We start from the raw sequence: 16,086 nt of genomic DNA, 5'->3' as shown, positions 1-16,086 counted from the left end.
AGAGCTCCTGGTGCCAGCCTGTGTGATGTTGGCATTGGGCACGTGTCACCCTCTGTGGTGACAGGGCTGGGTGTGGGCAGCACTCAGACTCTTGCTGATTGTTCAGTAGGTGGCAGGAGTTGGAACAGGGCCATGTGCTGCCTCCTTCCCTGTGCCTGCAGCTTGAGTGACCAGGCTTGGGTCCCTTCCCTGCCGAGGAACTGGAGGGCAGAGCAGAAATCACCCTTTTATTGACAAAAGAAGGGAGAAGCTTCACAAAAAGTGTCACAGTGAGACTGGCGCATACTCCTGTTCCCTGCTGGGCTCCCCAGCTTCCACAATTGGTTTTCCAGGACCCAGCATCGTGTGAGCTGACCCAGCAGCCTCCTGCCTGCAGGAGGACAGAACACAAAGGCAGGACGCGACCCCAGTTCCACCGCCGGGGCGGTGGGTGGGCTGAGCACCCGGTGGGGACACACCCCGGCCCCGCCCCTGCGGCACTACCCTCTCCGTCCGAACTACAACTCCCAGCATGCCCCTGACGAAATGACTACATCTCGCGAGATCGCACGGCTATAAGACGCCCCCTCAGCCGGCAATCGCCCCCAGCTGTGGTGGCTCGCCGAGGCTCCACCATGGCGCCTTCGGGCCTGGCCCGGCTGTTCCTCGCTGGGCCCTGCTGAACCCCAGCCATGAGCTCTCGGCAGCCTGACGCTCCCGGTAAGGTTCCCCCCGCTCTCCCCGCCAGCCTCGGTCGGCCGCGGCGGCAGGCGCTGAGCGCTGCGCTCTCTCCGCAGCGCTGGAGCCGGGCGGCGGGGCCCGCTCGGGCAGGATGTCGCTGCCCCTCGGCGTCCCACGCCGCGCCTTCAGCTACGATGATGCCCTGGAGGACACAGCGCCCATGACGCCGCCGCCAGCCGATCTGTGTGCTGGCGTGCTCTGGAAGCAGCCGGTCATCCCCGAGCGCAAGTACCAGGAGCTCTCGAAGGTACGGGCCCGGTGGTGCCCTGGCATGTCCTTGGGCACCTCGCAGCTCTGGCATCCCCCTTCTCCCAAGCATCCCTCCCCCGCTTCCTGACACCCTTGCTGCCTGGCTGGCGATGCCCCCCTGCGCTCGGGAGGGGCTGGGACAGAGCCTGGCGTTTCTGCCTGGCCTTGCTCTGGCCACACCGAGGGGTGGTTGGGATAAGCGTGTGCTGAGCGTCTCCTCAGTGTTTGTGGATAAAATAACCCCAGAAACCAGGTGTAATTAAGCGAGAGCATAAGGAAGTGTACAAGGCCAGGTTGGAGTGAGTTCTGAGTAACCTGGTCTAGTGGAAACTGTCCCCACACAATGGCAGGGGGTTGGAACTGGATGATCTTTAAGATCCGTACAACCCAAACCATTCTGGGATTCTGTACTTTGAGTGTGGGACCAGCTCTTTGAGCTTTAACCTTTTGAGCTTTACCTCTACTTTATACCTCCTTTGTTTTTAAATCTTTTGTGAGAGACAGCTGTAGGTTGTGGTTTGGTACAAAATGTAAACTCTCCAGTCAGGGAACTCCTGTTTTGGGAGGAGTAAGTCAGTGTTTCACAGGCTTTCTTGTTTTCTGGCATTATTTTCTGTTTCTTCACTCTGATTTTGTGGTCAGTGGTAGAGCTATCACCACTTGACTCACTGAGCAAGAAACAGATATAAGGAATGAGGTGGGAAAAAAGTTATTCACAGCAGGCTCTGCTCTGTGACTGCCATTCTGTGAACAGCTGGTGCTTGAGCTGCCTGTGGAAGGTGTTCTTGGTGCTTTTGCCCAGTTGACCTTGAAGTCCAGTTTGCATTTAGGAGAAAAACAGATGTTCTGGTTTCTTTCCTATTGCCCTTTTTGTACTTGGACTAACAGCTTGTTGGCTCTGAGCCTGCTAGGTTTTCAAATGTTGGATGCAAGTTGCTTGTTCATTGGTATGAATTCTAAGGTTCTGAACATTCCTGGGCTGCAGCGAGCACAGGATAGGGATTTCTCCCATGGGATAAAGTCTGGCTGCCAGAGCAGCATGGCCTTGTCTCACTTGTGTGGTTAGAAATGTGTCCTGGCCAGGTGCTAAGATACTTTCCCATCTCAAACTGTCCCCTGCTGCTTCCCTACAGGATGAGGAAGGGGATGCCACCATGAAACCTGTCATAACTCCTTCATCCTCCACTGAAAGTGTGAACAAGGTGCCTGTGGTGAAGGCCAAGGCCACTCACATCATCATGAACTCCCTCATCACAAGTAAGAATTCAACTCTCACGTGGGGGGTGGACTCTGAGGGTGCTCTGACTTGATGATGCCTCAGGGTAATTCCTGGACAGCTCTTGGGTTCAAACTGACCGTGCTCTGGTGCTGTGTGAGTTTGTTTTTTTCAGAAGATGCTTCTAGAAGGAAGCAAGGAACTGGGGATTAGGCCACACGTGGTGTTTCTGTGTTTCCAGGGGCTGGCAGTGGGTGCTGGGGGAGGAGTGCAGGGTTTGTTGTTTGCCAACAGGACACTGCAGTCCCTGGTGCTGGAGTGCAGAGGCTGCTGCTCTGTTTGCTTATTAACTTGCTATTTCTGAATGACAGGCAGAGCTCTACCATTAACCCAAGTGGTGAGGAGAGCTCACACTGTGCTAATGGAGAACTTACTGGCATTTATGTTAGTTAATAGCAGCAGCTGCCTTGCTAACAGCAACACTTCAAAACATAAATCATGATGCTTTAAAATAAAATTGGGTCAGTTATGTTTGCAGAGAAGATGTGCCCTTTTGCAACAAGAGGAATTATTTCTGTGTTAATCTGTCCATGTTGCCTCTTCTTTCAGCAGCTACAAATAAGAGGGATCTGAAAACAACTTTAATATGGGAAGAGTTATCTGTTTTAAAAAAGATGTTAGGCTTTTCCAGTAATGTTTTTGTGCTTTGATTCCTTTTGCTTTTTTCCTAGTTCTACTGGGGAGTGAATATCTTATGCTGGGGTTTGGAGAAAGTGTATATGTTTTTGAAGTTGACATCAGTGTATTAGATGCTGGCTCTAGATCTTGCTAGAATAGCTTATTTTACTTAATCTAAAATCACTGGGAGTCTTTAAAACATGATACGCAAGGCTCCCTTGAGTGTAGAGGGCCACTTAAAATGTCCAACTAGTTGGGTTCTCCTAGATTTATGATGTTGTGAGTAAGAGTGATGGAGTGTCTGGGGTGAGATGGGATTAATTACAGGTGTTGCATTTGTGATATATCTGGTGATTTGGGACAAATCACTGTTCATCTGATTTAGCCTGGTGTCTCAGGGTAGTTGTCAAGTGAGGATATCTCATCAGCTTCATCTTTCTGCCTCAGCTTGTTACAACGTGTAGGTACGAATGCTGAAAAAAGGGTTTACATTCAGTTGCTGGAGCTGCCTTTGCTAGACCTGCTTGTGGTGGCATTTCTGTGTGAATTTGTGCTCTTGTGTGTTCTAGAGCAGACTCAGGAGAGCATCCAGCGCTTTGAGCAGCAGGCAGGCCTGAGGGAAGCAGGCTACACACCCCACAAAGGCCTCACCACTGAGGAGACCAAGTACCACCGAGTGGCTGAGGCAGTCCATGTAAGGCTTGTTTCCCATTGGATTCCTCCATGCAGGTTGTGTTTTGTTTAACATTTATCTAGTGACATAACTTTTTGAGTGTGCTGCCAAGACTCTCCTTACATTGCTTCCTCTGCAGGCTTTAACTCATTATGTAAAAAAGTTTACCCACTTTTATTTTAAAGTTAACATTAGCTTTTGTAGTTTTGAAACCAACAATTTTTTTCTTAGATCTGTCATGTTTCACTGCCATATGAAACAATGACAATTTTCTTTCCAAGTGGAGACAACCCTACACAATCTAATTTCTTGGTTTACCTTTGAATGGTGCCCTGCAGTTGATTTCTGTAACTGTGTTGGAAGAGAACTCATAAACTGTGCATTTCCAATGTGGAAATTATTAGATGGGACTGGGCTTGCTTCTTACTGAAAACAAAGATCTTGAATGAGCATGTTACTGTGGGCTCCTGAGTTCCTAAAAGAATCCTGCAGTTTGGATTTAATAGTCAGCTCTTCCAGTGTCCTCCCACGAGGACAAAGTTTCAATAATTGCGTCGGTGAATTGCATTAGTGTGGCTTGAATAGCCACAGGAAACATTATAAGGTACCCTGTGTATTTTGTGTTTGAACTATAACTGCCCTTCAAGTGACTTCTCCAAAGTTCAGTTTGTACTGTCCAGCTTGCAAGAACATGGTTTGCATACACCCAGTTCCTGTTTATTTTGTGCCCAGGTTTATCTTTGTTCCAGAGCAGTTTCCATCCTGATGTACACAGATTTCTCACAGAAGGTACAAAGTCAGGAGTACCAGACCCTGTGAAGCACTGATCTCACTCTCTAGAGAGCTAGTGGGACTGAAAGCTTTGTTGCTCTGAAAAGTGCTGGAGACAGATGGATGCTGTGACACTTAGAGCTGTTACTAGGTAGCTGAGGTGAAGTGAGCTCTGCTATATCCACAACCTCCCTATGAGTGCTGGTGTTCCTTCCTGTAGCCTGAAGTGAACTTTCAAAACACTTGTATTTGATGTGGAGAGAAACTTAAGGGGTGTATGTAGGTATTGCAATACTGGGTACAGCTTTAGGTGAAGTGACACTTTATCAACTTTTACAGAAACAACTGTCTGATTTTGATAATAAAACTGGGTGGTTTTCCTTATGTCCCATATTTAAGCTGTGTTGCTTCTGTTTCTCTTGCCTCTCCTGACAGAACCTAAAAATGCAGAATGGGGACACAACAAAAGATGACAAACAGAATTCTTCTGCTCAGTCCACTCCAAGCAGCACCCCCCACTCCTCCCCCAGGCATAAACACAGGTACTCCGCCTCCTTTGGTTTCCTACAGACTGCTGAGGTGGGAGCTGCTACAAATAACCTTCTTATCCAGTGAGGGACTGTATGGAGTGAAATTCAGAGTCTTCTGAGGATTTGTTTTGTATAGATCCAAATGCTGGAAGCTTGTGAAACTTGAGCATGCATGTCTTACCCTGGGTGGTAACAAGTCTATTTAAATTTCTTAAATTGCCCCTCTTAACTACATGGAAAGTTTGTGGCATAGTGGGGTCACTTGAAGTATTTATTCTCATGTTTTAAATATTTTAATGATTTTTTTTTTTCTTTCGTTAGGGGTTGGTTTAGTCAGGGATCTTCTACTTCTATCACTGGCTCAGACTTTGCTATGGAAGGTGGTGGGGACAGATTGCCGTCTGAAAGATGGAGCTTTTTTGGACCCAAAGCTATCCAGAAATCCACCAGTGATACAGGTATGTCCTTGAAAATCTGCCCTGCCAAGGGCAAGGGGGAAACTCTCTGTCACACAGCAGACCTGCTGGCTCTTTCTGGAGTCTTACCCGGCTTGCCTTGTTACTCTCCAGGATCACCTTGGGAATGTGTGTTAGTCATATAATTTCTGTGCCTAAAAACAGAGTAGTTGGGTAAAACCTGTGCCAAGGATCTGGAAGCAGAAATAACTTGCAGTGAGCTGCAGCAGAAGGGCAGAGTGTGAAGGTGACAGCTTTTTACTCTGCTTTCTCTGATGTGTGATGCAACCAGGACTGGAAGTGCCAACCCCTTAGGTGGAATAGGCTTGAGATGATACGAAGCTGCTGGAATTTGCATAGGCTTTCTGTGGTATTGTCAGTGACACTGTTTACTCCTGGCAGCAGTAGGAAATGGGCTTGACTGCTTTTCCTGACTTTTATTGTGTTTTTTTTTTTTTTTTTTTGTCAGGAGGATTTACCATTCAGTCCTATAAGGGTGCCCAGAAGCCGTCCCCAATGGAGCTGCTGCGTGCTCAGGCTACAAGGATGACAGAGGATCCAGCCACCTTCAAGCCACCCAAAATGGACATTCCAGGCACAGATGGGAGGAAACAATCTCCACGTTCGCACAATATCAAACCTCGGGATCTGAATGTGCTCACCCCTACTGGGTTCTAGAGGAAAGTTTTCCAGTGTCTTTAGCAAGTTACAGTGGGTCTTAGGCTCTGCTTCCCTGTCCTGTGTGCTGCTGTAAAGTAGGAAAGTCCCTTTCCAGCTCTTCATCTCAGAAAAAGAAACAGCTGTGATTGTTCTGCTAAAGCCAGTCTTGGAAAAGTTCTTGCACCAGTCCTAAACCAATGTACACCATCCTGTCTGCTGCACTGCACTGGTTTGGTCTGCCAGGCTGCTCTGGATGTGCTTCCCAGCACACCAAACCACAGTGAAACCCTGAGCCATGTTTTTTTGGGTCAGGATTCCATGTGGTGTGTGAGCACCTGGCTTGTCTGCTTGGAGTCTAGTTGTCTTGTCCTGCTCAGTGCCGAAGGACCCACAGGAGGATTGGTTCTGTCAGAGCTCAAGCAGGAAATGGAAAACAAACAAGGACTCAAAACTGGAGCATTACCTGCCAGAAGGAAGATGGGGAATGTGGTGGGTCAGCATAAATGTGGCACTCCCTTACTATCCAGTGTGATCATGTTTTTTTGTTCTTGGAATATTTTTTTAAAGGGAAAAGGCACCAGGGACCATTCTAAGATGCTCTCATTGGAAAGGCAGGGAGCAGAATCTAATGCAGCTTGGAAGTAATGAGGTAGAGAATTTCTTTTCTTCCAGCTCTTCATGTTCCTCTAAGAAGGTGGAAATGATCAAAGCTGGTGTGGCTTGAACCATGTAATCCTCCTCTCTTCTGCAAGGCAGCACTGTTCTGCCTTCTAGACAGCAGATTTGCAGGTGTTCTGGCACTCTGGGTGCTGCTTGATTTGTTTTTGTTTTTTTTCCTCCCTGGAATCATGTAGAAGTGTCTTAGACATCAGAAACACTTCTCAGGTAGGGTATTTTGTTTTATCAGCATTAAGTGTGTTCTGCAGGGCTGGGGGAGGACAGAGAGCAGATCAAGGCTGAACATTCCTCCGTGCTCTGGTATAGCTGGATGTGATTCTTGGCCTAGTCAGAACCAGTTCCTGAGAACAGCTAACACTGAATTTCAGGAAAAGTGGAAGGAACTCCTGGCTACCATTTAATCCCTTAAGCACGATAGGCAGCATTGCTCTGTAATCCTCACCTGTGCTGTGGAAAATGAGTCTACTCAGGTCTGCTCTTGATCTCACGACTGTGTTGCAGAGTCCCTCAGCCAGCAGCAGCCTTGCATCTGGAAGTGGAAGCTTCTCTGTTGCCAGGACATTATACAGAAGTTACTTAACAGCTGGTAACTGTTGAGCTCTGGGGTTCTGCGTTCTTAAACCAAACATTCCTCCCAGAGGGTGAGGCAGGGTTAGCTCCCTTGGCTGGCTGCTGGCCCCTCTGAAGCAGCACATTTTGTAGCACTGCTTTCTCTCAAGCTTCAGCAGCACTGCCACTGATGTGTTGTGTGAAAGCCCCCCACCCAACCCAGCAGTTCTGTTACTACTCATTTGCACCTTAGCAATCAGGCTCTCATTGGACATTAATTTATTTGTTGTCTCTATTCATGTCTCCTGATGTGTATGTTTTGTTTGTTACAGGACAATAAAATCCTTGTGAATGGAGGTCCATGATGTGTGTTGGTGCTGGCAGAGCATCTATGGGAGAAATGTAGGGCTGTCCATTGAGTGTGGGATCAAGATTCTGCTGGATAAGGCCCTGACAGCACATCACTAGGGTGAAATATTTGCCTACAAACTCCTCTTTGACAGGGAGACAGGGTTTCAAAGCCAGGCTCAGTTCTGTCTTGTACAGATGAAACTAAACATGAAGTCTTTGTTTTCTTGAGCAATTCAAATTCTTCATGTTCCTGAGATGGTGTTTCCTATTGCTTGTGTGCTGTGTTTGCACCTGTACTGTGGAGGTGGGCACAATGTGGGAGCCAGGCTGGTATCTCCCTAGAGGTGCCCAGTTCCCCTCTGGAAAGTTGTGGTTTGGTGCTGCTGTACTGTTTTTAGCTGCTCTTTAAAATACTGCTGATAGAGCACATGGTTCACCTGGGCTGGGGACGTCTGAGCTGAATGCTGGTGTTCCCTGTGCTCCTGGAGTGTAATACGAGTTAAAAGTCACGGAATAGATCCAGTACTAAGGTGCAGAATGCTGCTGTGGTCCTGATTAGACAGGTGAATCTCACAGATTGGGAAGGCTGGGGTTAAAGCATGGCCTTGTGGTGTGAGCTGAGCTCTGCACTTCCTTTGGACAGGACTGGCACCAAGATGAAGGAGTCTCAGCAAGTATCAAAATAATTTATTTTTTAAAGGGTACAAAGTGCTTAGTAAAACTGTAGAATGAGGCAAATTTGAAAGGAAATTCTGAGGAAATGTAAACCAAACATCTTTCCAAAGAAATGTAAAAACCAACCCCCATGGTGTTGAAACTGCAGCATGATATGGGGAGTTCTGTATTGAGAAAGTTTCATCCCCCTTGCAGCAGTGGTTGCCTCCATCAGGTAGTAGTGACAATGAAGAACAACTCCTGCAGCATGAACAGTTTCTCCTGGATTTGTGGGGGTAAAGGCTGTCCCAGGGCCTCCTGCATTCTGCTGATGAAGTCATTCATCTTCAGCTGAATGTCCAGCTGGCTGATGTCATCACTGTCCTGGAGCCTGGGCTTGGCTTTCTGAACGATCAAGTCTATCCGGTCACTGAGGGAGCTCCGCAGGTGCTCTGCAAGAGGAGATGCTGCTGGTGGGCAGAGGCAACACCCAACGGGCTGCCTGAGCTGCTGGGATGGATCCCAGTGTGCCACAGGCAGTGCTGGGAACATGGCTGATCCTCTTGTCATTATTCTCGATGGTTCTGCACAAGACTTTGGGAAGAAGGAACTGGCCAATCCAGGAGCTCATTCTGCACATGGAGAGAGCCCAAGGAACAGGGAAGGGGCAAGCCTTGTATAATCCTTGTTTTCTGTGTGAGTGGCAGCTGCAGCTTCCTCAGGAGGGGCAGTGGAGAGACAGCTCCGATCTCTGCTCTGTGTGACAGTAACAGGACCCGAGGGAATGGCTGGAGATATGCCAGGGGTGATTTAGGTTGGCTGTTAGGACAAAGGTCTTCCCCCAGAGGGTGGTGGGGCACTGAACAGGCTCCCCAGGGAATGGTCATGGCCCCAAGGCTGCCACAGCTGCAGGAGTGTTTGGACAACACTCAGGCACAGGATGGCATTGCTAGGATGCCTCTGCAGGGCCGGGAGTTGGATTCAATGATTCCTGTGACTCCCTTCCAGCTCAGGATGTTTTATGATCCCTTTGCCTCTGCTTTTCTTCCTAAAACACCCTATTCTTCCACCCACTATGTATCAAAGCAACCCACAAAAGTGGGTAGAAAGCACCCTCTTGTGTACTTTCCAGTGCTGGGAAGTGCTTCCTTCCTTTAGGAAGAAGGCTATTTTGTAGGGGCTAAACTTGGCAAAGCAGGTTGGGTGCTGTGATTGATGCAACATCACTTTGGACTGCTAGGAATAGTTACTATCAGGGATGGAAGACCATTGTCTAAGACTCAGTGGCCGTTAGTCCAAGAGTGATGAGAAGAGAGGAGGAAAAGGAATTTGGCTGTTCTACTGCAGCCTCTTGATGAGACTGTGTTAGGGCCAGAACAAGCACTGCTTACCCAGTTTTACACTTTGATAACTCATCAGCAACAAACTCAAGTACTGCAGCATCTCATCCCACCTTTGCCATGTTGCTGTTTCATCCTAGGACAGGAGACAGTAGTTATTAGAAGTTTTCTAATAACCAAGTATAACCAATAGAAGTTTTCAGAGGAAAACAAGGCAAAGGAGAGGTTGGACTGGATACCTGGAATTGTGGCAGCACAGAGGAATGGCTCAGGAAATACAGGATCTTGTCCAGAGACATGCATGAGGTTGTGGGCACATCACAGCTGTGCTGGAACAACAGCTCTAGCAGTCTGCAGCGCAGGAGCTGGCTCTCCATGGTGTTTAGTAAAGCTTCCCTGGAAGACAAAAGGAATTTACTTTGGGAAAGACAGCAAAACCTGACCAGAGACAACTGTTCCAGCATGTTCCTGCTGTGCTGCTGACCCAGTGTGAATGTGGGGTGACTGCAGAGGCTGCCTGGCCATGCTGTGGAAGGGAGACCACCAGATGCGGTGAGAGACCTTTCTTATGCAACTTGGCCATGGCCATGTTTTCATCATCAGGTGTGACCTATGGCAGCTTTGAGGCTGGTACAGTCTATAAAGCAAACTGAGCTGCTTCACTTGACCCTGCCCAGTAGCCTGTGTGGCAATGGCCCATTCCTGCTGTTTTGCAGGGAGCACAGCCAAGGAAGGGTGATGTGGGGTCAGGGGCAGACAGATTTATATCTGTCCTGGGCAAAGTGACAGCTTGGTTAGAGACAGTTTAGCTTGGTTACACCTGGTGTGTGCACAGAGTTCTGCTGAAAGGGTGTGAAGCTTGGTTTGAAATGCTTGTGGGCCTAGTGGTCTCTTGTTTACTCCAGAGCCAGTCAGGCCCTTGTGCTTTGGCTTCAGATTTGCATTTCTTAAAGAACCAAACAAAAGATGTCAAGGCAGTGCTGGACGAACTGCATCATATATCTGACTACCTAGTTGCCCATGGGAATCAGTGACATGTTTGCCAGTGCTTGGCTGTGCTGATACACAGTGCTGCTTTTCAAACCCTCTTTACAGTTTTAAGGTGTCCCAGATTGGAGACAAACTTCTCTAGGTGGAGCATGCTCCAAACAAACGCCTCACCCCAGGACATAAGGTCACACAGTTTTAACAAGTGGGAGAATTGACTGTTCTCAGCAACACACCACTTGGGTAGATGTGTTCAGCTGGTGATGTTCTATTTCCATGGGAGACATGGCCATGCTCTTGCTGGCTGGCCGGTCTTTCTATACCCTGTAGAACTTTACTCATTCAGACTTGGATGTAAATTGGGAATAAGACCATTGTTCACACAGGTGAATGCTGCCTTGCATGTGCTTCTCTCACCTTTGGCTCCTCAGGGGGATATTCAGTATGAATGGGAATACATCATCTGCGATCTTACGGGAGCTGCAGGTGGGAGATCTGTCCACTTCCACTGCGATGGACAACATCCGCTGGAGCAGGAGTATCACCCTGGATTAGAGGGACAGTCAGCACAGGGAGACTCTGCCCCTCAGCTTGCCAAGCAAAGCCTTGGAGATGGCCCCTAGTTCAGCTTCAGGAAGTGAGGGACATGGGAATGCAGCAGGCCAGGTTTGGTATCTCCTGGTGGCTTTTGAATCTGATGCTCTTGCAGGCAGAGCTCATTCTCATATTAACCCTTGGGAGGTCTCAGTGGCTATCCTGCATATTGGAGCAGCATGGGGCAACCTGAGCTGTGGGCCAAGAGCTCCAGCCTTACATGACATGCAAGAGGATGATACTGAACCTTTCCTACCGGGTGAGTCTTCTGCTCACCAAGTCTTATATAGTTTAACCCAAAGAAGAACCAGCAGAGCTGGTCACAGGTGTAGCTTGGCTTCCCTGAACTGACAGGAGAGAGACTCTGGCTTCTACCTGACTCAGGTCCACGATAATGCCAGCAATTAGTTAGGAATTCTGGAGCTTACTTTTGGGCAAAGAAAGATGTCTGAGCCTGGTCAGTGCTGGCCAGCCTTGGTGCAGATAAGCTGTGTTCAGCCCTAGCTTCTTGCAGCGGCTCCGGGGGCTGGGAGAACCCGACTCCTGTAACTGCTGCCACCAACCATTTGACCACTTCCCTGGGACAGAAACAAGAATTTTAGTGGGGATATGCCTTGTTTTGATGTGTTCTGACCTCTAGATCCACTTGGAGCTTGAGGAAAGACCCTGAGAATGAAAAGTACAACCTACCCACTTGGACAGGTTAAGGAGTAGCTCTGTTGAGCAGCTCAGCAGAGGAGCTCTCTTCATTTGTACACTTGCTCACAGGACTGCCTCCTTTTGAGTCCTGTCCTGAGCAATGCAAATCTGACCTCATTCCTGGGAAAAGCTCACTGTGTTGTGACTGGAAATGTCTTGCTTCATCTCTGGTGGTTTGCTTTTGTAAATCTTTCTAGTCCTTATAGCTGGCCCTATACTTCCCTTTGTCTCCCAAGTCTGCTTCTTGGAAAGTCTGATCTGAAGTCTTGACAAGTGTTTCCTGAGCCCCTGCCTCTCAGCTTCTGGTTAGAGCATTAGGAGGAGGAGGAGACATCCCTTACTTGACATTGTTGAAGCACAAATCACATGAAAGCACTTTCTTGGCGATTGACTTCTGCAGCAGGTGTGACCTCAGATTGTGCTGCAAGTCATCCTCCAGAGTCTGCACCACGTACTGCAGGAAGAGGAGCCGGCCGGGGGGCTTCTCCTGGGGGCAGATGGGGAGCGTATGAGTGTGGTGGGGCCACAAGGTGAGGAACACTAGGGAATTTGGCTGTCTTAGGAGTGGACTGATGTACATGACTGAGGAGTAGTTCTAGGAGGAGCTGCCTGGCCCAGGTGAGGCCTTGAGGGGCACTGGATATTGCACTAGTGCTGTGACCCAGAGAGGCTTTATCTGTTGCTGTGCCTTCTTCAGTGGGACAGCCTGCCTAAAGCTGTACAGAGGGTTAAGGGAGCATTGCAGATAAATGTGGGATTCCCTGCAGGCACTCACAATTGGACTGGGCAGCTCTGCAGCAGAGCACAGGCACGGGAGGCCTTTGGGCAATGCTTACCCTCAGGCAGCATGTGTTGGATGATGTGGGCCCCATGTGACACACAGTGCCAAGTACCTGGTCGTCCATGATGAATTTCAGCATTGTCCAGTCCCATCCCACTGTGGTGACGTTTGCTGGATGGAGCCTGCAAGGACAGCCCTGTCTGTTAGTGCTGAACTGCCTGACCACCTGCTTGGAGGCATGGCAGCCCCTGGTGCTTCCCCAGCCCCTGGCCCTTCCCCAGCCCACTCCCAGTCCCACTTGCTCAGGTGCCTCCCCTGCCTTTTCCTCTCCATCTTTGCCCTCACCCCTTTTCCTCCCCTGACCACCTTTATTTTTCGGAAGCACCTGACAGGGACTGTACTCCATGGAGATGCCCAGAACTCCAGGGCCCATGGCCTCATAAAACACTCTACCTCTCTGTGAGATGCCTGAGGGAAATGAGGGAGCTGCTCCAGCCACTGCTGCAGCCCACAGATGGCACTTCTGCCATGTCACAGCAGTGAAGAATGACATCTGTGCGTCAGGGCAAGGCAAACACACTTCCGTCCCCAAGGCCTCCCTCGTGTCATGGGCTGTCCCTGACCCACCCTCAGAGAGCCTGGAGTGTGCCTGTGTTAGCAGGAGGATTATCCTGGGTTATATGGGAAATCACGCCCTGTTCCGGGGGTGAGTACCACAGAGAATAACCCTTACACTGGGCAGACCCCTGGGAGCACCTAGCCAACCCCAGGGCAGCGGGACAAGGGGAATACATACATTTGGATCTTCATCAGCAGCATGTAGATGTCCTTCAGGATCTCCCCTTCGTGGGTGTCCAACAGCATCTGTCTGATCAGGTGGCAGATGATTTCTTTGGGGGGATGGTGCTGGCTGGAGACAAACTCGCTCAGGAAATACAAGGTGCCCTCCAGGATGTTCTCCTCCATGGTGGCATGCACCATGCTCAGCTTCCCGCTGGGGATGAGCCTAGGTTTCTGCTGTGTACAAGGCAAGGCAATGGGTGAAAGCTCCCCTGACACAGAGGAACCCAGCTGTGATGTGGGACCCACTGTGAAGGGAACTGCAATAACCAGAGCCCCCAGCTGCCTGGCAAAGGGCAAGGGGAGCAGGGGCTGCCCTTGCTCTATCCTCTACCACAGGGGCTGCTCCAAACCCTGTTTACCTGCTGTGTTTCCCTGTTGGGTGCTACGCCTTGGAAGAAGAGGTGCTGCACTCCGCTCCTCCTGAAATTGTGCAGTTTGTCCAGCCAGGCTTTGCTGTCAGCATCAGTCCTGACTGGGGTGGCTTGCTGGATTGGTTGGTGTGGTGGGAAGTCACTTGCTTCCAGCAAAGACCTTTGGGCCTTCCCTGGTGTTACAGGAATGGTTGGGGCAGGGCTCAGCCTTGGGGGAAGGTTTCTTTCCTGGCAGAGCTGGGGAGGATCTTCCTCTGGGCCATCAGCTCTCCAGCTCCTGTTGCTGTCCAGGCTGGGGGGGGATGGGGACAGGGGCAGCATGTCTGAGTCCAGCTGTGAGTCCAAGTTACTGGTAAAGGTGGTACCACTGTAGTTCTGCTCCAAGCTCCAGCTGTGGCAGCTGGAGGCAGGAGAGAGGCAGCTCCAGTTCTTCATGATTTCTGCTGTGTCCGTGGTGGGACTGAGCTTCACGGGGGTGTTGTGCCATGTTGGTGCAGGGCTTGGCTCTGCCACTGCCTGCATTTCTTCTTTTGTGGTGAGGCAGAGTTGGGGATGGGACTTGTGAGGTGCTGGGGCAGCAGGTGCATTTCTGGGGTTCTGGGATGCACGAAAAGGGTAGTGGAAAGAGCTGTACATGTCCTCAGTCAGGTCGATGATGGCAAGGCTGCTTGATGGTGTTGGATCTGTGTTTGTGTCCTCACAGGTCAGGTCAATGATCTCCTGTGGGGACAGAGCAGCAGTGTCAGTGTCCTGTCCTGCCAGAAGCCTCTGCTATGGTAGCACTGTAGCCCCAGGCCAAGAGGGAGAAGGGCACCAGCCCCGAAGAGAAAATAGGGGCAAAGACACTTCTGCCTGTCCAAGGGGGCCTGTGGCCCTGAGCTCTGGGATCAGCATCCCCTGGCAGCACAGCTGAGCCTGAGCCTGAGCCAGGCTCTTCTTCCCCACTCCCCTCAGGGCTCATGTCCTCATGCCTCAGCTCAGCAAACCTGGCTGCTAGCTCAGCTCCTTGCCACAACAAGGAAATGCCAATCCTGCTAGCATGTCCAGGGAGGGCAAGGGAAGCACAGGGAGCTCTCCTGTTCCCAGGGACTGGCAGGAACAGCACAGGATCTAAACCCTGATACCTCTTCTGTGGCATGACCCTCACCTACTCTGGAGGACAGGAGCAGCAGGAAACAGAGCTGCCTTTTGATCTGTGGCACCAAGCTGGAGCTACAGCAGCCCTGAGACCTTGGGGACTTCCATCCAGGCCTTGGGGGGCAATGCAGGGTCTGATGGCAGCAGGAGCAGGCAGGGGAGGGCAGCTGTGCCTGCATCAGCAGCAGGCAAGACACAGAGCTTCCCAAGATCTTGGCATGCTGAGGACAGGTTGGAGTCTGTTTGCTCTACGGAAAAAGTCCCCCTCAGCACCGCAAAGCAGGGAACACGTTGAGCAGACAACTGAAATCCAATCTCTTTTCCCCCTCTGACTCAGAGCTGCTGCCTTCCCCAAGGAGGTGGCAAAGCCCAGCGGGCTCCGGCACGCAGGAGGAGCTGCGGAGGGTCGGAGGTGCGGGGCTCCACCTGCCTCAGGACCCGGGACAGCGGTGCGGGACCGGGGACAAACCGTTCCCCCGCCCGGGGCTAAGCCTCGTGCCCGGAACCGCCGCCGCACGGGCTCACCGGCACCGCACTCGCCGGCAGCGCGGGACCGGCGAGAGGAACGGCAACCACCGCAGAGCATCCCGCGGCCGGACCCTGCCGGGAGCTGAGCCCTGCAGGGCGGGACCCTCCTCGGGGTGCAGCGAGGGCACCGCGACACTGCACGGCAAGCAGCGGGCTCTTTGTAAGGTACGTGGCCAAGGAGCCTGCGGGGACTCCTGCGGGGGGCAAGCTTGCGGAACGGGGCTCTGCTGGCGAAAAGTGGCCGCGGAGACCCGAGCCCGACCGGGAAGAGGGTGGGAGGTCCCTGGGGATGCGGATGGGGCGGGACGGGACCGAGGGGCCCCCGGGAGCACACGCCCACCCCTCCTTGCCCCCGAGGCTTCTTGTCCGTGCGCGGCTCCCGTTCCCGCCCGCGATGGGAGCGCCGCCATCTTCGTGCGGGGCGCGCGCGGCGGCCGGCGGGAGCCTCGGACTCACGGCGGGGGCGGGCAGCGAGCGGCGGGAGCGGCAGGGTGCGCGCGGCGGCGGGCGGGCGCCCTCCGAGTCCGAGTCGCTGACGAGGACCACGCCGTCGTCCATCTCGGCGGCGGGCGGCGGCTCCGCCCCGCCGGTGGGGCCGCGCCGGGCGGGGGAGCGGCGGAAG

General features: G+C 51.4%; 2 protein-coding genes across 6 annotated transcripts; one reads left to right on the top strand and one right to left on the bottom strand.

Annotated features, from left to right (window-relative positions):
- The first annotated feature begins 542 nt into the window (after positions 1-542).
- On the top strand, positions 543-7,535 carry KIAA1191 (KIAA1191 ortholog). Its single transcript, XM_085073877.1, has 7 exons — positions 543-699; positions 777-967; positions 2,103-2,226; positions 3,433-3,557; positions 4,743-4,849; positions 5,159-5,295; positions 5,762-7,535. Exons 1-7 carry the CDS (start codon positions 672-674, stop codon positions 5,968-5,970), a joined length of 921 nt encoding a protein of 306 aa, XP_084930003.1. The 5' UTR covers positions 543-671; the 3' UTR covers positions 5,971-7,535.
- A 667-nt stretch (positions 7,536-8,202) lies between these two features.
- On the bottom strand, positions 8,203-16,080 carry SIMC1 (SUMO interacting motifs containing 1). 5 transcript variants are annotated; one of them, XM_085073871.1, is made up of 10 exons: positions 15,921-16,080; positions 13,788-14,519; positions 13,382-13,602; positions 12,698-12,767; positions 12,146-12,291; positions 11,534-11,683; positions 10,929-11,057; positions 9,764-9,920; positions 9,576-9,660; positions 8,203-8,636 (listed from the first exon to the last, which is right to left on the bottom strand). In XM_085073871.1, exons 1-10 carry the CDS (start codon positions 16,020-16,022, stop codon positions 8,416-8,418), a joined length of 2,013 nt encoding a protein of 670 aa, XP_084929997.1. In that variant the 5' UTR covers positions 16,023-16,080; the 3' UTR covers positions 8,203-8,415. The 5 variants fall into 5 exon arrangements, with proteins under 5 accessions (XP_084929997.1, XP_084929995.1, XP_084929996.1 ...); XM_085073869.1 differs by lacking the exon at positions 15,921-16,080 and adding an exon at positions 14,951-15,798; XM_085073870.1 differs by lacking the exon at positions 15,921-16,080 and adding an exon at positions 14,951-15,798 and having other exon boundaries at positions 13,382-13,599.
- Positions 16,081-16,086: the final 6 nt, after the last annotated feature.

The sequence above is a fragment of the Lichenostomus cassidix genome, chromosome 13 (genome assembly GCF_008360975.1).
Source record: "Lichenostomus cassidix isolate B80296 chromosome 13, HeHo_3.0, whole genome shotgun sequence".
NCBI lineage: Eukaryota > Metazoa > Chordata > Aves > Passeriformes > Meliphagidae > Lichenostomus > Lichenostomus cassidix.
This window is presented reverse-complemented; position numbering and strand designations above follow the sequence as displayed.